Source organism: Mytilus edulis, chromosome 11 (genome assembly GCF_963676685.1).
Source record: "Mytilus edulis chromosome 11, xbMytEdul2.2, whole genome shotgun sequence".
Classification (NCBI taxonomy): Eukaryota; Metazoa; Mollusca; class Bivalvia; order Mytilida; family Mytilidae; genus Mytilus; species Mytilus edulis.
Genome location: NC_092354.1, coordinates 57,099,164 through 57,124,870, shown reverse-complemented (window position 1 = coordinate 57,124,870; position 25,707 = coordinate 57,099,164). Strand labels below are relative to the sequence as shown.

Sequence of the window (25,707 nt, the reverse complement as noted above, 5' to 3'; positions counted from 1 at the left end):
AAATGTGTGGTGATCTTTCATTTCCTTGTAATTTCAAACATATATCAAGATATACTACGTTTTAGCAAAGTATGAACAACTTCTATCAGTTTTAATTTAGACTAGTACAAATCAGACAAATGACAATGATAACTGTCTTGTGAAACTTTTCTTCAATGTTGACTTGTTCTGCTTTCTCAGCCAGTCTGCTGTCAGAAATGAAATTGAAAAAGTGCTTTCTTATACAAAACTGACTAAAGCAGATTCAAATGCTACAACACCTGTAAAGCTAACTACAAAAACATTAGGTTATTGCAAAAGGTTCCATGTTCGACAAAAATAATTTCAGTTATGACTACTGTCACACATAAAGAAGGTAATATTAGTTACATAATGTTCTAGTGACCTAATACGGTATATATGGGGTCAGTAAATTCCATATTGGGTGACAGCGAAGCTCGAATCTCCATATGGAATTTACTGACCCCATATATACCGTATTACGTCACTAGCACACTATGTAACGAACTTTTCTTACCGACTATCTTAACGTGTGAAATTAAGATTCATGAGTGACCTATCAAATCTAGCAAGTCTTCAATGATGTTAGCATTAACAAACTATTTCCATTCATCCTACCAAAAACAGATGCCAACAAAACCAACTTGTTAGATTTAAATATGTTTTATGCATTTAGTTCAATCTTAATCTTCAATTTCTTCCTCTGTTGAAACCTTTAAGGTTGCATTTTTGTAAATATTGACAATGCAATTTCCCATAGGAACTCCTTTTACGGCTAAAACTGTACCACTTCTACTATGAAGTTTTGAAAGAAATCTTATCCTAGCATTGAAAGTTTATATGTACCACAATTTTTTTCAAAGGTCAAAATATAGAGCTGTGCGGTATATTTTCAACGTTTATATGCCCTGAACTTCTCAGAGTTTTTAAACTAACACTAACTTTCTTAACTACCCCTACCTTGAATGAAAGGTAGTACAGATTTCAATGTAAACAATATGCACGTGTATATTTACTGGTAACATTCCCAAGTTATGTCTCTGTGAGATGGAACACAGAGAGCATAACTGGGAACCAGTATGTAAACAAAATTAGTGTTCTATGAATATTCAAAATCTCCCCAAAAGAGGCGTGTTTCAGAAACAGCTGTATTTACAAAGTGCAACCTATACAAACATTTATTCAAATAACAAACTCTCTAAAATCAGCTTTTCTCACATTGATACTCATTTATCAGAAGTATAGCCTTAAAGAAATCACTGTGTATACTCTTAAGTTTTTCTTTTCAATACATTGTATACCCCCTCTCCTGTTTCAAGAATTTGAAAACAAGACTTTAATTATTGCCAGCTCACCCCATTTGTATATTTTCCGATAAAAAAAAATGCCTAGAACCTGTTTGAACCTGTTTGATAACATATTGAAAGCATATCAGAATACTATAAATGTAATGTTTAGGAGTCAATCATTACAACATTCAAGATTATATAAAGTATTCAATCCAGCCTCTGTCTCCAGTCCACATCTTACGGTATGCCTAATTATCAATTAAAGTACTTTCTGTCATAAATGGTCAATTTAGAATTCTTGTCGCATCAGTTTCATTTCTAACCATTTATCTGACACAATTTAGCTAATATATATACTAGAAGTGTTCAAACAAAGCCATATTTGCAATAGTTGTATGTATGCAGATACCAGTCTATAATATGAATTCACTTAAAATGTTGTAGAGATGACTGCTAACATCTGATTTTTGCATAGTTATTGTTTTCTTCTATATCAAGAACTTTAAAATCATAAAATCATAGCATTTACAAGTTAAATTATTTGTTTTATGACCCAGGGGGTAGGCAATTTTCTATGTTTTTTGCCCCTGGGGCCTCAAATTTCCTAAATCATTCTGCTGTTTCTAGCAATTTGGAATATTTAGTACATATTCAGGATAGAAAACACTACTGTAAGTTTTCGTGAGATATTTTTGTTTTTCTAGTGTGTATTTAGTATGCCGTGGTGAAAAAAAAAGCAGAATTAGGTGTTGCGGCTTACTTTTGGGTTATCAAAAGGACACAAATACCCCATAAATAATATTCAGGAAGGATCTATGAGTTTCCATGACTGCGAAGAGTAAATATAAGCAGGTCTTAACAATTTAACGTACAAATATGCAAATATTATGAATTAATTTTATACTCAGGACTTTTTAGTAAACTATGCATACTGTAAACTGTGCATTAATGCTGAGTCATCATATTTAAGGCCCAGGATTCCATCAATCTTCATTAAATATTAATCAAATTTCATATTTGAGTTAATTACTTTTAAATCTTTGAAATGAAGCAAATTTTGTTAAATTCTGAATGTCCCCTTTTTCACCCTATATGTGACGACGTCTGACAAAATTGGCCCAGATGCGGTAAAACGTAATTTTGGCTTACCACGTGTGCGATTATCGTTATTATCTATTTAAATTAAAGTCCGCAATATCTGTTTGTACGTTATTATCTATTTAAATTAAAGTCCGCAATATCTGTTTGTAACCTGATTCCGTATTTTAGCCTTATCCCAAATAATTACTTCCCTTTCCGAAATCGAAAGTTGAAGTGAAATGTCATCGTCATGAGTCAAGCTAGATTTGTATCGTTTTGCTCAAGTATTCCATCGGAAATATACAGACAAACAAGACGACGAGTTTATTGAAGAGCTACATATTGTCGACGAATTGTATTTTGCCCAAATTGAAAGTGAAAATCTGAGCGATGATGACGGAGTCGGTGTATGTTATGTTAAGTGTTGACTAGTTAAATGTATCTTCATACTAGTATGAAAGTAAAGAAAAAAAGAACAAAAGAACAAAAGAACCAAAAAAAAAAAAGAAAAAAAAGAGTTCCATAAGGTAATAGAAATAGAGAATAATATACCATAAAACGCTTTCAAACAAGAGAAAAACTCAATTAAACTGTCTTGCATATTGAACGACAGATCGTATACCTCTCTTTTCTCAAAGGATAATAAATGCAACCAATCAAAATCAAAACGCTTACAAATGCAACATACATGTAAAAAGAACATAATGTCTCTATAACTACTTAAAAACAGGAAACATACAACATTAAGATAAAAAAGGGGGTATGAATTAAATTCCGTAGATCTTTTTAATAATTTGTGTCAAAATGTATTGTATAAAGGCAACAGTAGTATACCGCTGTTCAATGGTCATCAATCGATTTAACTGAAACAAATCCGGATAACAAACCAAATACTGATGGGAATACATCAATTATAAGAGAAACAACGGAACAACAGAAACACTGAACTTCTACAAAAACAAATGCCAACATACATTCAAACGAGTTATCAACTAGTATGGATCACCGGTTTTTTTTTTTAATCAGGATATAGGTTGTGCAAAATTACTTTGATTTTTTATAGAGTATACCTGGAAAACCTACTTTTATTGATAAAAAGAAAACTACACCATATAATTTTGATAAACAATGTTTAACCCCTCCACATTATTTATGTATGTGCCTGTCCCAAGTCAGGAACCTGTAATTCAGTGGTTGTCGTTTGTTTTTATTTGTGACATATTTGTTTTTCGTTCATTTTTTTACATAAATAAGGCCGTTAGTTTTCTCGTGTGAATTGTTTGACATTGTCTTATCGGGGCCTATTATAGCTGACTATGAGGTATGGACTTTTCTCATTGTTGAAGGCCGTACGGTGACCTATAGTTGTTAATGTCTGTGTCATCGTGGTCTTTTGTGGATAGTTGTCGCATTTGGCAATCATACCACATCTTCTTTTTATATGAAAATATATCTCTATTAACATGCTTTCAGTTAAGAAAATGAACAAAATGGGGTCACTGGACTCGTTTTCTCGCTATATAATAAAATAGTTAAATTCACACAAAACATTATATAATGAAAGTTACTTAGTTTTCTCCTAATACTGACAATGTCGAAAGGATTTTTTTTATGTTCTTAATAAGAATAAAAAGAATTTGATATCAATTTCTTAATAAGATTTTGACCGAATGGTATTTTTTATTTCAAAATTTAAGATGGACGATGACATCTAATCTACCTGAAGACGATTTACTGTTTTGTATTTTGCTAAACTTATAAAAGTTAATGATTTGACATTTTTAAGGTTGATGGTGAATAATGTTTTTGTCCATTTAGAGAAACTATAGATATATCGTATTGTTAATGCTGTAAACTGATATTATGTTTTTGTATATAATCACGCCATCAGTATAATATATTCGTCCTTGGTAAATAGTTTGCAGATGTGTTGTATGAAATGACGCATTTGATAAATATTTCGATCAGAATTTAGAACATTAGAATAGCTGACATATTTTCACATTTAACTTAACATAGAAATCCCGTGTTCTGTTAAACTACATCTTTGTTAAATGAAACAGTTAGCCTAAATAACCTTCTCAAATTCAGACTGGTAATGGGTAAAAATAAATCACGTATTTGCAATTCATGCTCTGTAAATGCATTGTCCTCAACAACAACAAAATAAACTATCTCAGTCTTAAAATTTAATGATTCCAGTATGTACACAAAGAGATATGGTACGATTCACGTTGAGACAACAATCAAAGTGGGTTTAGTCTCGCACTTTTAGCTCTCCTATGGCGATCGTTAACATGCTTGGTGTACATTATCCAAGAAACATGTTTTTTTTTTATTAAAGCATAAGGTATTTGATTTATGATTTTTGAATTAATAATAAATATATTATGCTACGTTCCAAATCAAAACATTTAGGCAACTGTTTCAAATATGTTTGTTTATTTTATATCGAAAAGTTCTATAGGATGACATGGATAAGCAGCGCATGCAGTGAATACTTTTGCGTTTGATTAAAATTGTCTTCATAGCCAATGAGAACGGAAGCATTTTTTCAAAGTTGTATATTTTTACACAAGGTGTAAAGGAATATTTATTGTTAGATAAAGGCAACAGTAGTATACTACTGTTCAAAAATCATAAATCGATTAGGAGAAAACAAATTCAGATGACAATCTAAAACCGAGGGGAACACATCAACTACAAAAGAAAAGATAAAGGAACAACAGAAACACTGAAGTGCAACACAAAAAAAAGTGCAAACGACAGGACATTTAAAGAAAAACATGGTGGGCCGAATCAGGATTAATGATTAGCTAAATAAACTGCGTATATAGCAATATTAAAAAAATACAGAAATACAGCACAAACAAACATGACAAACACAAGAACACTCATTTCTAAGAAACAAACAAATGAGTAACATAAAAGTCGCTACTACATGTAACCACAGAATAATAGCAGTAAGGTCCCTTTTCGATATATACATTGTATCGTTGTTGTTTTCTTTTTGATGATTTGAGCATTCCGTTTAAAGTTAAAGACGATTTTTGGTTTATTTTTGGTTTATTTTTGTTTTGTTTTGTTTTGTTTTTTTGAATTTTTATATGGAAGGGTAATACAATGCTGGTACAGAGCATGAATTGAAAATACGTGTGAATTTGTTATACCATGATCATTCTTAATCTGATATTTTTTTGACAAAGATGCAACTTATATTAATAGAACACCGAATTTATATTTCAAATTAAATGGGAAAGTATATATGTCACCCGTGCTAACGTTCTAAAACCAAAACAATTATTAAGTGCGTCATTTAACATAAAACACCTGTAATTTACATTTATCAAGGTCGAATATATGATACTGATGTCGTGATTTTATACAAAAACATAATATCACTTTACAGCATTAACAATACATTTATAGGTCTCTTTAAATGAACAGAAAAACATGAATCACCTCTAAACTTAAAAATGTTAAATCATTAACTTTCATAAGTTCAACAAAGTACCCGTCTTAAAATCCTCTTAATGTTGTTTTTATAAGTATTCATAGAGACAGTCAGTTCTTATTATATTAAATTTGAAATTGCATTAATGGGTTAGTTGCAATTTTATTCATTGTTTGTTTTACATAATGATCCATATAATTATAATATCAGATAGAAAATACACTTTATTCGAGCATTTTTATGTTCAAGGTATACAGAATACACAAATCTGAAGTATAACCTGACTCAAATTTTGCCCTATGACGGACACTGTAGCCGAACACCTTTTTTCTCGTTTTTCTCCCAAACCAACTTAATCTGAATATTCATATGAATGAATGACAAATGCCAATATGCACTGTACCTATAAGACACAGAGGCATGATGATTAATTTGTTGTGGAAAAAAGAGAAGCGACACATAAGATGAGGTTTTCTCGTTTAATAGTATAGATGCATATATGCATGTCAACATTTCTAGTTTATCCATTGAAGGGAAAAAAGTCATGTCACACTTATTTTGTATTTCTTGTCTCTTCTTAATACATTTAAATCAAACTACATGCACACTACATCTTGATTATGTAATAGCAAAAATGTTGTTATATCTTGCAGATTGCAGAAAGTATGAACAAATCGAGCAGAAATAGTCATAATATTTCCCAGTTAGTTAAAGATATGGAGTAACCGGTCATATTTTATGATTGGAAGAAATACCTCCAGCAGTATTTTAAAACACTTAAGCATATTAGCACTTATCACCACTTCATAGTTAATTTAACCAAACCAGGATAATATGTTATTAAAGAGTTATGTGACTCTGTACCTATAACCATCAATTTGTGATCATAATTATGGATATCGTCAACAATATACAAAGAAGAGCTGTGGTATGATTGCCAACTACCCATCAAAGGTTTTGGATTTGATTTTAAAAAGACTCCAAAATAAACACGACACGTCGTATTTTTTAAGTTATACTTAAAATGTTATGTTGATATCACAATGTTAGAAAAATGTCGTATGTAAAATATATCAAATGCTAAAAAACTTGCTCTTTAAATAATCTAGATCGTTCACATTGGTTTTTCAATATAAATGATTGTTTATACTTGTAGAGCTTTGTAGGCAAACAACATGTCTGGAGATTTCAATATGACCTTACATTGCAATGCTTAATAACACATACATTTTTATTCAATTGACGTATCAAATGTTAAACAACACAGATATTGGACAAATTTTATCTTTCAAAATAGGTCAACCGTTCTTATTTTATCTTTTCACAGACACAAACTGGTTTCAACATACTTCAGTTATAAACTATAAAGTAAAAATAATCTATACATTTCTGTACGTGACAAAAGCAAACAACTGGACAATTTTTGAGGAGAAATTACCATTTCATTTCATGGTAAGTTCATTTGATTTTGCCATGTGATTAGGGATTGAGTTCAGAATTTTTGTGATTTTACTTTTTATATTTACTTGATTCTTTTTCTTCTGATCGTCAAAATCCAAACATTATTAAATGAAAGATAATCAACAAAGAAAAGAAAAATTTAGAAAAGAGGGACGAAAGATACCAGAGGGAAAAACATAAAATAATAGGATGCATTTTCAGTTAAAAACAACTTGTATTTACAGTCCTGATACATGTATTAGTGACGTTTCAGATTTTGATTATATTTGTGGGTGTTAGAGAAATAAAACATTGATTACGAATTGATTGATTTGGTAAAAAATATAGTTTTATCCAATTTAGGGAAAGGATTAGATTCGACAAGATCCCATTTTTATCTTGAATTTGAAATAAGAATTTATATACCAATGTCACAATAAATGATAGCTAATACAGTGACTCAATAGGAAGTCTTTCGTTAAACATTTACGTCATTTCTTATAGCCATTGAAGTTAATAACACTATCGAAATATTGGCCATCATTGATCAAATTATAATTATCTGTATTCGAGTGCATAATTATGACATCATAATGAGTTTAAAGGTTGCAATTCTGTAACAATTCAATTTCCCCCCAAACAAACTCTATTTGCGGCTAAAGCAATGCCGATTTTACTATGACTTTCGTGAAAAATTATATCACAGAACGGAAAGTTGATATACAGTACTGTTTTATTCAAAAGTCAAAATATAGGATTGTGTGGAATATTTTCAACAATCAAATGCCCTGAATTTATAAAAGTTTCAACTCATACTAAAATTGTAAACTTCCCCTACCTCAATTTTTGACAACCAAGACCTAGATTTTAGGCGCTATCATTATTTTCTGCATTGGTTATATTCCAAAGATGAAACACAAATATCGAATCTAGGAACCAGTACAATAAGAAATTAACATATCTAGGAATGTTATATATCTCCCTGCAATAGGCATGGCCTGTGAAAGAGATGTATTTACAAAGTGCAATCTATACTAACAACAATACGTTATTATCATACATGTCATAATTATAGCCATTTCGAAATCTTTGCATATACTCTACATTATCTTTTACAGTACATTTTTATACCCCACCCTTGTCTCATTTATTTTAAATTTCAAAACAAGACTTCAATTATTGTCAACGTACCCTATGTGCATGTTTTCTGACAGAAAATGATTAAAATCTGATTGAAACTACTATTAAGAGTTAAAAGCATTTCAGAATACTATAAATGTAAGTGTTCTTTCCAACATTGAAGATTTTCTAAAGTGTACAATCCTGCCTTTGTCTCCAGTCCACATCTTACTGTATACCTATATAGCCATTTGTCAATTGAAGTTAACAATTTCTACCTCAAAATGGGCAGTTATAAAAAAAACGTTGTCACAACAATATCATCTCTAACCATATTTCTAACATAATTCAGCTTTTACATTTTATAGGAGCTAGAAGTCTTTAAACAAAGCAATATTTTCAAAAGGTTGTATGAAAGAAGTTACGAGTCTATATATGATATCACTAAAAGTTTAACAGAAATCACTGCTAACACATCTGTTTTTTTGTTACACAATTTTAAAGCACAGTCTATGTTTTTTTTTACACAAAAGACCTTTAAAATAAAAAAAAAAACTAATTATTCAGAGAACAATTGCAGGTGTTCCCACAACAATTTGAAAAAAATGTTGAAAAGAAGTTAGTTCCTATTTCCTTAAACATGTTAAAGATAAAAATGGCATACAATCATTAGTTTCTTCATACTGACGGGATAAATAACTGTTTTCATCGCCGGGATTCGACCCAGGTGGTCGTGTGGTCTAGCGGGACGGCTGCAGTGCAGGCGATTTGGTGTCACGATATCACAGTAGCATGGGTTCGAATGCCGGCGAGGGAAGAACAAAAAAATTGCGAAAGCAAATTTACAGATCTAACATTGTTGGGTTGATGTTTAGACGAGTTGTCTATATATGTATATATATATATAGAATTGTTTTCAATAATTTTGGCCCCTTTTTCATTCAAAGGACAGGTATAGAAAGTTTGTTTATCTTCGTCTTTTCATTGATATTGCAGAATTTAAAAAATCCAACTAAAAGTTATGACAATGGTAATTGTTTTCACTCACATTGTCAACTTCAAATGACTTTGATCAAACCTTTGGCGTGTACATGTGGTAACTTACAGACTGCGGAGTACCATAAACATGTTGATCTATCATATTTGACCCCTGTTTAGCTCATTAGGTGTCTATTTAAAATCTTTTTTTGTCATCGGCCTCCCCTATATTGGAGTATCGAGTTACAAAATTTGTCTGATGACCCCGATTTTCAACCAAACTTGTCCATATCGCTTAAAATTGAACAGAGCAGGAAAATTCAATTGTGTCTGTTGTTTTAAAAACCGCCTGCAATAGAAACATTTACTAGAAGAAATGTTCAGATGGTGAAATCTGCATACTGCGATATAACATCAAAGCTATCAGACGCCTTCTCATAAGATCAATCGTCTACAAACAGATGATAAAAAACGTACAGATATATAGAAATGATAAGAAGTAAACATGATCCAGAAAAATATCAACAAAACAATTAAAATATCATAATCCTAATTCAAGTTATTGCTCTTTAATGACGATTTTTTCTCATTGTTATTTGAAGTGTGTTTGCTTATTATTTTGAAAACTATCATTGATAGAAAGACACTTTGAATAAAAACAAATGATATGCAATACAATATATTCAACATGGCTGAAATTGTCAATTGCCTCCTACTGGGAAAGCTTGTTCTTTAAGGCGGGTTTCTGAGTTTTCGCATTTTTCGTTATTATTTTGAAAGTTATAATAGATAGATAGAAAGTAAAATACTAAGCAAGACACTAGACATGGTTTCACGGAATAATTGTTGCTAAATATTTATTTAAAGTGTAATCATAGTAAAAAAATTCCTGAATTCTTAATGGTCATATTTCTGCTTTTATGGTGATTTGTTTCATGAATGACACTTATTTAAGCACACGAAATACTTTAAATAACATATTTATACACATTTCTATGTATTTTTCTTACCATATATGCATTGAATATTGTTCTACAGCAATTATTCGCGAGTATTCTTATAAATTACTGATCATATTTCAATTCATGCTCTCTTTGTTCCTTGCAGACTTCTTTAATAGTCAATAAATCGCGTCCGTTATAACTACATACAGATATTCTTCTGATACCTAACCATCCAACAGTTTCTATTAGTTTCCAAGTTTAAAAATTGAATACATATTTTTTTTATCTTAATATTATGTTCCGATTTCTACATGTTCTATTGTTATGCTCAATAATTTATTTATGCTTCATAAATTTTATTGTGACTTTGTGAAATGACACTAACACGAGTACATGCATTTTCAGAAAATATAGGCTGTAACCACTTGCGGCAATAAACCTACATAGAGGCATAATACGTGAGACAAGTTTTATTATTTAGTAACGCAGAGACGAGTTTCTTTGAGACTATCTACCTAACGTATGCTATGAGTACTCAACGTTCTGGTGAAACATCATGTTTAGGACAAATAGACGGAAAACAGTGCCGGACATTTCTCGGAAAAGAAACTAATTTTTGTACAAATTGTGGAACTAGAAACCCTGCAAAAATTGCAACTGACGGTACTTAAATTAATTAGTGTGTATCTACCATTTCTCTTCAGGTTTTATTTGTATTCTGGCATTCTAATTTTAGCAATTGTAACGTTCTTGATAAACTAACAATGATCGTAGAATACAAAATTGCATTGATATTGTATGATTCAAGAAATACACCAGTATGTTAAACATATTTGTTAAACTTTTAGTCGTATTAAAGATGATTTCTATAGTATTTGTTTTGTATACATATATATTTTAAGATCAAGTCAAAAGTGCAGATACAAATCAAAATGAACAGGAGAAGGCTACATTATCTACATGTTCATCAGGTATTTATTTTACCAACTAACTATTCAACAGCATACCTATCAATCCGCTTCAGACTTTTGTATGACATTGTTTGATAATAACCCCATGATTAGTATGTGTTCGAATTACTATCAATTTAACATTTCTGATGAACAGAAATCAGTAGCAGTAATTAAGCGATATAGTGTTGATAGAGGAATTAATTGCGGTCTTGATTCTAAGAGGTGCATTTTAGCAAATTTGAATTTTTACTTTGACAACTTCTCTGACTTTTCGGCTTTTTAGCCAAAAATGAAGGATTTTCACATTTTTTAAAAAATATTTTTGCAAAGAAGCATCCTTTCTTTTTTTTCTCTGACAGGTTTTATCTATTCGTGTTTGTGGTTTTTATTTCAGTTGTTTTACTCATTTGTGATATCTGAACACAAGTTAAAGTTAATAAAAACATAAAAAGAATTCAAAATGTGCTGTTTTAAAAGTACGTAGTAAATAAAATGTGAAGTTTTTTAAACTTAAAAATTGTATTCCTTTAAACAGATCGCACTGAATCTATATCAAATTAACTCATTACTGGTTGTTTCATAGAATACCTTTACTTTCTTCTGTTGGATAGCTGGTGGATAAAAGCTGGCCTTTTGAGACGGAAATTTCATGCAGGTTTCAAACAGTAAAGTCAATAAACTTTGCTTCAGACTTCAGTCTGCATATTTAGTTGAAAGCAACAGTCTTGTTATATTCAGGGTTCAGGTTTCATCATATCTCAGCAAGGATTTGAGCAAAAAGGAGCAGATTTCCATCCCCCATATCATTTATATACAATTTAATAGGGCAATACGGGGAACGGACTAAATTAACAACTATTTTTGTATGCTAAACATTGCTTAACACCATTTCATATTCATGTGTTATGCTATTTGAAACATATATTACATGAACAGAAGAATTATTATATGTAAATATTTTTTTAACTTTACAACTTCAGACAATTGTTGAAAGTGGAAAATATATTACATTTCATATAAGGCCTCGATTCATTTAAAAAAAAGCTCTATGTTTTGGCACACCCTTTATATAAACTTAATTTTTGGCCATTTGTTTATAAGTCTGGTTCGTCCAGTATGCTATCTATTACTTTGATTACATAATATATTTTACATTTAAACACTAAAAAGTGCACTTTGTTGTTTTCTGGGGCTTTTTGAAGCCAAATATTTGATAGTTGAAATTGTTCTTTTTCAACGTCACAATTCAGCAACCAAAATTGAGATATAAAAATGCCACATTATACATAATATATATCATATGGCTTTGAAGTTTTGTAAACTGTCTCATAATCATTAAGCTTAAATCATCCTTAGTTTTTGACACCTAATAGGCCCACGACCACAATTAATGATCCCTGTTTTTTTAAATATATTTCCCTTTTATTATAGTGTATAGGATGTTCTTTTTTAACTGATTTTGATATGGACAGAGTGATTAGGTCAGGTGCAAAAAGGTTATGTTTACACTTTTCGGAACATCTCTTGACTTGTATATAGTGGTATTGTTGTGTATTGGCCAAATTTGTATGATGTTAACATGCAATGTTTTTAAAAATAAGATATATTTTACAAAATGGCTATTACACACACAAACAATTAGACAAAAACAATAGGGACATTTTTTTAAATGCAACAAAATTTTATAAAGAACTGATACAGGAACTAATTGTGGTCTCGGGCCTATACCTCAATTGTTATATGATATTTTAAAATTTAAGATGTAGGAAGACACCCAAGCCATTTTAAACAATATGTTAAATAAACCGGTGTAAACTGTCTTATGACATTGTTTGATATTGACCCTATTATCGTATGTGCTCTAGAACAAAATAAACATATCTAATGATTTGAAAAAGTAAATAAATAAATAATTGCAGTCTTATTAAACGATATGAATATAGTCAATATTGAAAGGCAGCGTTTCACGAGTCGCGTTTGCTTCTTTACGGTGATATTCATCCGGTTATATACTCAAAATGGACAATATCATTGAAATAAATACATCTGAAGTTTTCAACGTAATATGTTTTTCCAACATTGCGTTTTTAATGAAATAGTATCAGTGGTGACTTGTAATCTGGCTTAATGTGTAAATCGATGATATATATGTTTTATATGTTAAAGGAAATATACAAGGCACAGATAAGAGTAAATCTGATCAAAAGATGTCTACTGAAGACGAATCAGCAGCAGGTAATTACATATTAATTTTCGTTATCCTCATGATACATTTGTGTTGCTAAATGCTTTTTTTTTTTATTATATATATTATGAATGCCAATTTTGGCTCGAATCATTTATGAAGTATTAATCAAATACGTTGCGTTTTTGCTTAAGTATACACAATATGTCACTTTGATTGGCAATTTAAAACTAAAATGTACTGCACAATAAGTAATCTGGCTTCGTGTATTGTATAGATCGACAATTTAATCTTAAACGTTACTCAAAGGTTCATAAAGTATGTCACTGAAGTTCTTGTAAATCAGTTGAAACTTGAGAATCCAGAAAGACATTCAAGATCATGAATTTAAAATAAACTTACAACATGGCTGAAAAAGAAAACAATACGAATAAAATTATAAAAGACAGAATAAACAAAAAACTAAATAATAAAAAAATATATACGTTTTTGTTATTTTAATGTGCTCAAGTGTTCAATTTTAAAACCTACTGGTTTTGCACAAAAAATGAAATGTGAACAATTACAATTTAATATCAACAACATCAACAAAACATTAATAAACAAAACTTTTATTACATTTAAATAATCAAATTGAGTCAAATTCGTAGAATAAGCCCCGTACCCCTAATAACCTGATATGAATCATACAGGTCTTCTTGTGGAATTTTGTAATAAATCACAAAGCACACACAATAAGTAAATAGGACACTAATTCCGGGAAGACTTTTGAAAAAAGTACATTTATAAGTAATATGCAAGGATATTTTTGTAGATTTTTTTTTTATTTTAATCCTTGCATGTTCCTTCAAATATCATACATTAATATAAATAGACATGTTGCACGGACCGGTTTTGCGAGTGTTCCAAGAGGCAAAGTCCCAAGTGTTCCTAGAGTTTTTAAACATGGAAACTACGCTATCAATTCCCTTGTTTTGCTATTCCTAGAGACTATGTTGAAATTATAAAGAAACTTAGGTCTAACTCGGACGCAAAATATTATTAAATGTGTTGTTTCCAATTTCTACAGCATTGGATCGATTACTCTGCTGATGGGCTATTAGTTTACGAGGGTATCACCAGCGTAGTAGTCTGCACTACGGAAATGACATGATTTATTACTAACCTTTCTAAAATTTTCCGATGATGAATTTTGAAATTATAAAAAAATTTATGTTTAACTGCTTTAGATGGATTTGGCCTTTTTAAGGTATTTTTGTCATAACCATCTTCAACCGTTTCGGTACTTTTACATCCTTTAAGCGTTCCTGATCAAGGTAAATCCAGAAAAGCGCGTCGGACGCATAAAATTATGAAACGTGTTTAAAAGAGAACATATCCTACGTGTTTACTTGCTCAATCAATCAATCATGTATCGGAGGGGAAAGACAGCTTGTAAAACAATTGCTTTATATTGATTTTTCCCCCTTTTCTTGCGATTTCAAGTTGTCTCGCAAAAATGTCGTCTAGATATTATGTATATCATGTCGAACAGCTATTGAGCTATCAAAACTTATGCATATTTAAATTTACCTGTGTACGTTACTGTATTTAATGTCAATGTGTACCAGGATAAAGTTGTCTTTTTAACATTGTTCTACATCTTTTTTATTCTATGTGTTGTGTCTAGTGTCAAACAAGTGTGTGAAAATTTTTATATTCATTTTAGCTCAACAGCAGTTCATTTTTAATAGTACTATAATTTTTAAGCTTTAATGGTCCAAATTTTAATCCTGTATGTTTGATGATATTTTCATATATATGAGTTTTCTTTTAGATTAAATTCAAATATCTTAAGACGTTGATTGACGATATTTGAATTTGAAGTACAGTGGAGATAACTTCTAACCTCTCATTAGAACTGTCAGAATATCTGTTATAGAACTGTTCTAACCTGTCCTAGAACAGTTCTACCTAGAACAGTTCTACCCTAGAACTGTTCTAAGTAGAACTGTCAGAATCAGTTCTAGGGTAGACCTGTCTAAATCAGTTCTAGGTAGAACTGTCCAAATCAGTTCTAACCGTAGAACTGTCAGCAGAACTGACTAAATCTGTCAGGACTGTAGAACAGTTCTAAATGACGTCACTACAGTAAGGGCACTTTAGAATTTAGAAGAAATGAATCCCTTCCAATTACTTTGCTATATAATAGCAGATTTTCTATATTTTTTACTGATCAAACGTTACATGTACAAATATCGAAGTCGATAGAAGGTTATCCAACTCATCGGACAAATATTTTTATAAGATTGCATGCGAAAACATCATTGTTTACGTTTCTTCGTTCCCCGTTTTTAACAGTCTCTTCCTAAATATAACTCTGCATTTAATTCATGGAATTTTAATCGTAATTTACCTTGTTTGCCTTGGATTTACATTCATTTAAGATTCTGTTTTGACAAGTGTTCAAACGAAAATTGTACAGTGGATGAATTATGGGATATAAATGAAAAAAGTGTTGTATAACGTAAAAAAACTATATACATTTTCACCATCTCGTCAATTTAGCCAGACTTATCCAGATCTGGGAGTCTGGAACTCAGAAAAATATACTCGATCTGAACATGAATGAAACATTTGCCCCTGGACGTTCGGCTACAAACAAAATCATGCATTTTTCTTTGCCTTCTTCACAATATATTAACAGTATACTATTCCAAGAAGAGAACTTCCCATACGTGTACTTTTTATTTTAAAATAAAGTATATGAATCAGTCATGTGAGTGTTGGATGATGCCGTAAAAAACAACCATCACAAACTACTGACTTAAAAAGTCACTTTAGTCATGTTAGTGACGGTTCATTATTATGGATACAGAGAGGAAATAACGGCGCGTTTTAGATATGGTATAAATACACCGTATCGCTATTTGTCTGCCATTACTGGATATATATCACACAGGTTCCCGTAAAATTTTGACGTCATAAAACAAAATATCTGACGCCACAATGGAAAAGTGATTGTTGTATGCTTCAAAAGTTAAAGAGGCCGGGTCAGCCAGGATTAGCAATAAGGTGTATTGTGTTCCAAAGTTGGTGTCATTTTTATCATATGATCCGTCCTGACATAGAAATATTATTGGTTTACAATGAGGCCATATATATTTACACGATAAAGTGTAAATAAATTCAGTTTTGGTTGATATGGTCAAATAATTTTGTTAAAACGACTCAGTCTGATACACATGATAAATGTATATCGAAACTACTGAAATTTGTTTACAATTCCATATTTTGAATGAAAAGAGGACTTGCTGGTACTCTAAATTGATGTGGAAATATTTTTGTAGCCAATGTGTTCCAATATTGCTGTCATTTGAATTATACAATCCATCGTGATAAGTAACTATAAGTGATTTACTATGCGGCTATATATATACTAAGATTTACATAATAAAGTGTAAATATGGTCAGTTATGGTTGATGTTGTCACATATGGTCAGTTTTGGTTGATGCTGTCAAATATGGTCAGTTTTCATTGTTTTGGTTGATGCGGACAAATAATTTTGTTATATTTATGAGTCAGTCTGAGATATCAAAACTACTGAAATTAATTTACGATTCAAAACTTTAATTAAAAAGAGGACTGCTGGCACTATAAACTGATGCACGCAAAATTTTGTTTTCCAATATTGCTTTCTTTTAAATTAAACAATCCATCCTGATATAAAAATATAAGTGATTTACTTTACGGCTATTAAGATTGATATCATGTACATAATAAAGTACAAATATGGTCAGTTTTGGTTGATGCAGACAAATAATTTTGTTATACCAGTCAGTCTGAGGTATGAAAACTACTTTGAATAAAAGAAGACATGCTGGCACTCTAAATCGATGCAAATGAAATAAGTTGCATTGTGTTCCAATATTTCCATCCTTTGTATTGTCGTGATTATACAATCCATCCTAACATAAAAATATTACAGATTTACTATGCGAATATAAGAGTTACAGAAAAAAGAGCAAATATGGTCAGTTTTGGTTGATGCGGTCAAATATGGTCAGTTTTGGTGATGCTGTCAAATATTGTCAGTTTTGATTGATGCAGACAAATAATTTTGTTACATGAGTCAGTCTGAGGTATGAAAATTACTGATCATTTGCTGATATTTGTTTCTGATGCGATATTTTGAATAAAAATAGGAAATGCTGGCACTCTCAATTGATGTGAGAGAAAAAAATTGTGGTCATTGATTTCCAATATTGCAGTTATTTATATACTACAGTCCCTCTTAACCTAAAATTATAACTGAATTACTGTGCAGCTATATAGATTTACATAAAAAAAGCAAATATGGTAAGTTTTGGTTGATGCAGTCAAAAGATTTTATTACACGACTCAGTCTAAAGTATAAAAACTACTGATATTTGTTTATGATTCAATATTTTGAATAACAAGAGAACCTGCTCATTGGAGGATCAATGGAAGGGGTCCAGGGGTTAGAACCCCACTTTTTTTAACGATCAATGCATTTGAATGGGAGAATATAGTTGGACCCCCCACCCCCCCCCCCCCCACCCAAGCCTTTTTAAAATGGCTGGATCTGCCCCTGCATGCTGGCACTATAAATTGATGCGAATAAAATTGTTTTCCAATATTGCTGTAACTTGTATATTACAGTCCCTCTAAGATTTGCAGAAAGAAAGAGCAAATAATGTCAGTTTAGATTGATGCGGTCAAAAGATTTTTGTTAAACAGGTCCGTCCGAGGTATGAAAACTGCTCGTAAACAGATATTACATTTGGTTAATGAGGTCTGATATTTGTGTTATGTGATAACGGGCCATCCTGACTCCCGGAATAACAAATGTTAAACAATTCAAATAATAATGCCCCCCACCCCCCATAATACTAACGGCCTAATGTACCTAATTTAAGTACAAAAAATGAAAGAAAAACAAATAATGTATGTTACACATCAACAAAAGAATAGAAAATCACTGAATTACATGCTCCTGACTTGGAACAGGCACATACATGCAGAATATGGCGGGGTTAAATATGTTCTCTTGCCGATTATAAACTGTAATAAAATCGGCAAAATAGCAAAACTCTATATAATTTAAATCGCTATTTTACCCAAGACTTTATCCTGTGTATATTAAGTTCTTAAAACTTATAAATCAACTCTAGCCGTAGAATTTATAAATCAATTTAGCCGTAAAATTTATAAATCAATTCTGGCCGTAGAATTTATAAAAATCAATTCTAGCCGTAGAATTAGAATTCCATTCTATTAACTTGGCCGTAGAACTGTTCTAGAAGTAGAACTGACCAAAGATTTTGTCAGTTCTAGCTAGAACTGTCTAAAACTGTTCTAGGGTAGAACTGTCAGGATCAGTTCTAGGTAGAACTGTCCAAATCAGTTCTAACCCAGAACTGACTAACAGGTGTCAGGCTGACAGTTCTACGTACTGTTCTAGAACAGTTCTCCTGACAGATTTAATGAGAGGTTAGAAGTGATCTCCACTGAATATGCATGTGGGTAGTGGAATCTAAGACATAAAAAAAAAAAAAAAAAAAAAAAATACGCTTACATATTACTCATGTGTAGTATTGTGTAGTGAATGAAATATTGAAGGCAGTTTTCAGTTAAAAGTCACGTTGATACACAATAGCAACACATATAAGCCAATTAATATGTCATAGAAATATATTTTGACTGTATGTTATGTATTTCAGGCGAAGAGATAACAGATTCAGATGAAGTCGCAGGAGGAGAAGACAATGACAAAATATTCAAAACCACATCAGCTGGTACGTGTATTATTAAGTTTAACTCATAAATAAAATGAAATATTAAATGTAAATAAAAAATGCCGAAATTTGCTCTATGAATTTCCGTTTATGAATTAAATGAACATCAATTAAAAATATCAAATGCAGACATTGGGTATCTTACAAAGCACCATACATAAGGTTTCGGTCCTAACTGCTTGAAAGATCGCAATTTTGATAAGGATAACAAAAAGGAACAAGAAAAAGAAAACAAAATGAGACAACCGAAACAGATATTTCTATAAATATAAGTTTGGGCAACTAAAATTGGCAGAAAAATGATAAACGATTAAAAAACAAACAACAGTTTAGAAAACATAACATAAAATACAAGAATAAGCAACGGAAATCCCAAGTTAAACACTGGGTGTTATCTCTGGTGTTCCTGGTAAGCAGATATAACGCCCGTTGTTTCTCATACAAGTAATAACCCGTGGATAGGTCTAATTATGTAGGCCATATTCGCGGAAAAGAGGACAAGTTTGTTGTTAAAACATCAGACACCATCTGTGAATTTTTCGAAGGAATTATAACAACTTCAGCAGCACTTGGCACTTTTTGTTTAAATCTTTCTTAGTAAGCAGCAAGGAGGGTTTGGATCCCGCTAACATGTTTTACCTCGCAACATTATTAATGTATGTGCCTGCCCCAAGTCTGTAATTCAGTGGTTGTCGTTTGATTATGTGTTACATATTTGTTTTTCGTTCATTTTTTTATATAAATAAGGCCGTTAGTTTTCTCGTTTGATTATGTTTCATTGTCTTATCGGGGCCTTTTATAGCTGACTATGCGGTATGGGCTTTGCTCATTGTTGAAAACTCTGCCGCTAAATAACATAGACCTTAATTATGACAAGTGAAAAGGATATCAGAAAAAAGTTTATTGGATTTAACCCGTTTTTTGTAAGATCTGAAAGCATTCTTCTTAACAATAAATTGCAAATATTATATTCATAGATTTAAAAAAACTGGAGGATGAAGTATCGACTGATAAATCGATTGGTAGTATCGAAAAGGACGTTTTTCAAATTCTAAAGGAAAAGGGTCCAGAAGCTTCAATTGAATACATCACAGAATCCATAGACTCGTGGAAAAAAACTACGGTGAAAATAGCCGTTGCCGGGAAAAGTGCGGTTGGAAAATCGGCCTTCATCAACGCTATACGCGGAGTCACTAAGACAGACAAAGACTACGCAATCGAAGGATTTGGCGACACAACTATGGAGGTACAAGAATGGCCTCATCCTAAAAATAAACAAATCATCTATTGCGATCTCCCAGGATATGGCACTGTAACTATAAACAGGGAAAAATTTCTTAAGAAGGTTAAACTTTTGGATTTTGATATGTTCTTAATTTTTGTCTATCCAGTTCCAACAGAAGATGACGATTGGCTAGTTAAACAGCTTAATAAAGCTGGACGACAATTTTGTTTTGTACGAGCAAAACTCGATCGAGACATAAAAAGCGCGGGAAAAAAAATGGGATTAAAAGAAGAAAAGGTTATAGAGGAAATACGAAAAAAAATCAAACACGAGACTGAAAACATGCCATCTAGTAACAGGGTAGAAGTATTCTGTATTTCAAACAAAAACATGTCCATTGGTGAGATTCAAGACCTGATAATTCATATGAAGGGGAAAATTCCTACTTTAAAGTTTGAAGCTATTATTTTCTCTCTCTCTGCATTCGTAGATGAAGTCATAAATATAAAATACAAAATTTTGAAAGATAGAATTTTCTATGTATCTTTTCAAATTGCAATTCATATGCACATTGTAGACCGTAGTGCGATACTTGTTCCTGCCTTCTCGGAAATTAATTTGTATTTTGATAGTTTTTTCCTAAATAAAGTTTCTTATTCAACAATACCAAATCTGAAACATCCATTTTCCTACCAATACATACATGAAACGTTATTACTCTATTTAAAAGATAAAATAGGAGGAGGTTTCAGACAATTTGTGCCTTTTTATAATATATATGAATCTCATCGAGTTTGTAGCGAATTCTTTAAACGGCTTTTAGATGAATTAAAAGAGGATTATTATACAGTGCAACACTATCTTAGGAATGAAGCAATTTCAAAAATTACCATGTAAACTGGAGACAAATTTCAATAAAGTACAATATAAACCCGATGAAACAGCAATAGACTTTAGAATTTTAACATTGAACACACGTTGTATGTCATGTTGCTGTAATTACAAATTTAAAAAAGAAAGAAATCGTAGTTTACAACATTTCGAATAAAATATCAGTGTCCGAATAAAGATAACTTGAATAATTTTATAGAAAAAAAGCATCGGTTTTTAAATATCGACTGTTTCAAATCATTTGTTTCCCCTTATTTAGTACTTTTGGAAACATAAATTCTAGCTAGAAGTATTTTTTTGTAATTGAGCATTTTATTTTTAATTACATATTTACATTCCATGTTTTTGTTGTAAATTTTATTCTCGTTCTGCTTTTAAATTAAATTTATGAAATGGTTTCTTTGTTGATGTATTGATTTTACTTTTGACTTTCACTTACAAGTACGGTAAACATATGAAAAAAACGAAAAAAGGTTAGAGGAGTTGAACTGCCACTAGAAATTAGGCCTTAAGGAACCATTAAAGAGTTTTGTTCTAAACGTAAAATAGTCAGGCACCCTATGTATAGCAGGTATTGGACTTAACGTCCCTATTTTGATCGGATGTGGTTGTGTACCTGTACATCCCGCATTACCATTCAGACGCTCCATTTTGCAATCGTTTTACTGCTGTCCAAAAAAGACCATATCTTGGATGCATGATTTTTTTTAAGATGATAGTAGCTTTGAACTTCAAGTACTCTCATATTATTACTTAATTTCTTTTTGTTGTGGTGACATGCAAGGACCCGGCCATGTCCACTTTTTGTTTTTGTTAGATGTATGTTATATATATCCATCTGATGAGTCGGGTTTTTGCAACTGATTTTTAAAGTTCCTTCTTATGTTGTACTTTTACATCACTGCCCAAAGTAAGGTAGAGGTTTGTGATCCCGCTAACATGTTTAACCCCGCAACATATTTGTTTCCCGATCATTTTATTTAACATATAGGCCGTTAGTTTTCTCGTTTGTATTGTTTTACATTCGTCAATTCGGGACCTTTAATACCCCCCTTTGTGTTATGGGCTTTGCTCTTTGTCTTTGTTATAGGCCGTACGGTGACCTATAGTTGTTAATGTCTTTGTCATTTTGGTCTCTTGTAGACAATTGTCTTGTAATCGCCTGACTATTAAGTTTAACTGACGATTGGGCTCAGGTCAATTTTAACAGGAGTTTTTTTTTTTTCTTTTGAGGTCCTGTTACTTCCTTTACAGCGGTTGATACAGAAAGTTTATTGACGAAATCTTGCACACGCTGGAGAGGGTCTTCCTTTGCGTCAGGGAGATCGCTAAACGCTTGGTTGTCATCGTATTCCAGGATACGAGCCTCGGCATCTGCGGCTGCAGCCTCTCTGCGTGCTTCTAGAAGGTTTAAATTGGTCTTCAGCTCGGCTTTTTCTCGGCTTACACGTGCAGCCTCTTGTTTGATTTGTGCTTTTCTGTGTATGGCCTCTTGTTCTTCCTCATGTTCCATTTTAGCCTTTAAACGCGCAGCTTTTTGGTCCATTTCGGCTTTTTTAAGTGTGGCTTCCTGTTCAATTATTCATTTATCAGTTATTTATGTTTTATGTATTTATTTATGATATATTGTATTTGCATATATATTATATTTGTACTGATGAGCATCATTTGCTCAAAGTAATAAAGAATTGAATTGAATTATAGATTTTTTTGCGTGTGGCTTCCTGTTCCATCTCAGCCTTTTTGCGTGCTGCTTCCTGTTCCATCTCAGATTGTCTGAACAGGGATTGTTCCTCTAATATTGCATCTTGATGTAGGATAAGTGAATGTTGTTTAACAAAGGCTATTTTTGATTTAGCGGCCTCTGCTTTGACACGCTTCCTCCGTACTAGACTTGACATGTCTGAAACGTTAGAGCTACCGCTGTGTGAGGTTTTCTTACCCTTTGAGGTCTTTGTTTTAGTGGATTATGCTCGTCTAGTTTTTTTATACCCAGTTCCACTTTGGATAGACGAAAATCCAAAGAGAGTTTACATGTATCTCTTTCTTTTTGACTCTCCAATGTTTTGGTCCTTTTCAGAAAGTCTAGGTATTCATCAGTGAGCCTACAATAATTATTACAGGTTTAAACAAGTTTGTCCTGGGCTGTTAGGAGTTGCTGGAGCTCGTTAGGAGGAGTTGTGACTTCCAATAACTGGGATTCAGTGTCTGTCCAAAGAGCTTCTTGTTCCTGACAGAACTTGTAATGTTTTTCAGTGAAAGCTCCTTTTTTTCCGAGAGGTCACGTACATGTACTCGCCTAGCCTCGGGATTTTAATCTGACTTTGTTGTATTAGACGGATTTTCTAATAGTTCAGGGTCATCTCCATCTAAGGGCTGAATCTCTTCTTGTTGTTCCACATGACTGGGATCCATGTAGACTCAACGTTGTTGGGTTGCTGCCAAGTACACACAAGATATGTAGTCCTCTGTTAGTGTAAAGGTATGTACGTTGCTACGTTGTCGTTCCTTGTCTGGATATGCAAAGACAGGTTGTCGTCAATTTACTGTACGTCAAGGGATGACGCGTACATGCAGGGCTCAACAGGTAGGTTGTTCTGTAGTATCTGTAGAACTTATGTGGAGTGATGTTATCTGTGTAACACAACAGGCAAGTCGTAGACTTTTCACTGTAATGGCCTGAACTCGACGATTGGGCTCCAGCAAGAAAGACTAGCAGGTGCTGATACTTTATACCTAAACCAAACTAGCAAATGGTAAAAAGCTGAAAAACAAATAAAATACAATTTTACGATGTGTTGAATTAATGTTTCTAGTGTATAAAATGTCCAAAATAATTGAAAGCACAATCCGTTGAATGCTAGAAAATGTTGTCCTTTCAAGAACGGTTAAATTTCAGGTATTTCACGGAGAAAAGGTTCAAATATGTAGAGAGCAATTTGAAGGGTTCAAATACAACGTTGTCGAATTAACTCACTCTGTGGTTAGCCACGAATTGTGTCCAAGATGACGTTTGTCCTTAGTATGTTATCCAGTACTGGTATGACCTTGCAATGTTCAGTTTAAGATACGTGTGAGAGAGGGAATGTAAACAATGATACAATGTTTTAGCGTTCTTATAAGGTTAAAAATAAATAATCCTCCTAGACTGGAACACATAAATAGATTAAGAATATAATCAAACGAACTATAAAAACTACGGAACGGTGTAACAGAATATGTCTCATTGACAATCATACCACAACTTCTTTTTAATACTTGCTCATCGTTGAAGGCCGAACGGTGACCTATATATGTTAATTTCTGTGTACCGTTAACATATTAAACCTCGCAACATTATTTAAGTATGTGACTGTCCCAAGTCAGGAGCTTCTATTTCAGTGGTTGTCGTTTGTTTATGTGTTACATATTTGTTTTTCGTTCATTTTTTTTTTGTATATAAATAAGGCCGTTAGTTTTTTCGTTTGAATTGTTTTACATTGTGTTGTCGGGGCCTTTTTATAGATGACTATGTGGTATGGGCTTTGCACATTGTTGAAGGCCGTACGATGACCTATACTTCTATATTGTCTGTGTCATTTTGGTCTCTTGTGGACAGTTGTCTCATTAGCAATCATACCACATCTTCTTTTTTATATTTGCTCATCGATGAAGGCCAAACGGTGACCTACAGATGTTAATTTCTGTGTCATTAGGTCTCTTGTGAAGAGTTGTTTCATTAGCAATCATACCATGCACGTCTTATTTTTGTATACAAACAAGAATGACAATATGTCGTTATCAAGTCATTGTCGTTGAAGTTGTTAGAAGACATCGAAGCATTTTACTTTAAGGTTGATCGGTTAAATCGTCTCGATAACTTTGTACAACCAAATTGAATTATAGAACTTTATGAGTCTTTGTTTAAAGAATTCATGTGTTTTGTGGTCAGAAAAAAATAATAAAATTGAGAATGGAAATGGGGAATGTGTCAAAGAGACAACAACCCGACCAAATAAAAAACAACAGCAGATCTCTGGATATGGTGATTGATCTAAGCGTTTCATATACTTTAGGTTTAAGTAGAGTGTCATATCCCGGTATAAATTATTACCCTTTAGCAAAAAAAGCAGCTTTCTAGTCTTTGTGTATGTGATATGACGACTAATACATATCAGCTGGTAAAGCCTGCAGATAATCATCTTTAACTTTGCATCTTATTTCGTTTCATTCACCAATAAAAGTTGCTAGACATGACGTTAAGAGAAACACATATTTCATGCAACAATGCTTCAATTAAGGTTGCAGTGAACTGAAAAAAAAATGATTCATTTATGTGCAAGTAATAACCGTTACTTGGTTTCCCTTTTG

General features: G+C 32.0%; 1 protein-coding gene across 1 annotated transcript; it reads left to right on the top strand.

Annotated features, from left to right (window-relative positions):
- The first annotated feature begins 6,969 nt into the window (after nucleotides 1-6,969).
- On the top strand, nucleotides 6,970-21,754 carry LOC139495873 (interferon-gamma-inducible GTPase 10-like). Its single transcript, XM_071284278.1, has 6 exons — nucleotides 6,970-7,275; nucleotides 10,710-10,967; nucleotides 11,207-11,275; nucleotides 13,424-13,492; nucleotides 19,167-19,241; nucleotides 20,219-21,754. Exons 2-6 carry the CDS (start codon nucleotides 10,832-10,834, stop codon nucleotides 21,361-21,363), a joined length of 1,494 nt encoding a protein of 497 aa, XP_071140379.1. The 5' UTR covers nucleotides 6,970-7,275; nucleotides 10,710-10,831; the 3' UTR covers nucleotides 21,364-21,754.
- Nucleotides 21,755-25,707: the final 3,953 nt, after the last annotated feature.

Excerpts from the sequence above, each read along its gene's own strand:
- LOC139495873 (XM_071284278.1), top strand. The coding sequence starts at position 10,832 with ATGAGTACTCAACGTTCTGGTGAAACATCATGTTTAGGACAAATAGAC. Across the intron at positions 11,276-13,423 it reads ATTATCTACATGTTCATCAG|GAAATATACAAGGCACAGAT; the intron begins GTATTTATTTTA and ends TATATGTTAAAG. Across the intron at positions 13,493-19,166 it reads TGAAGACGAATCAGCAGCAG|GCGAAGAGATAACAGATTCA; the intron begins GTAATTACATAT and ends TATGTATTTCAG.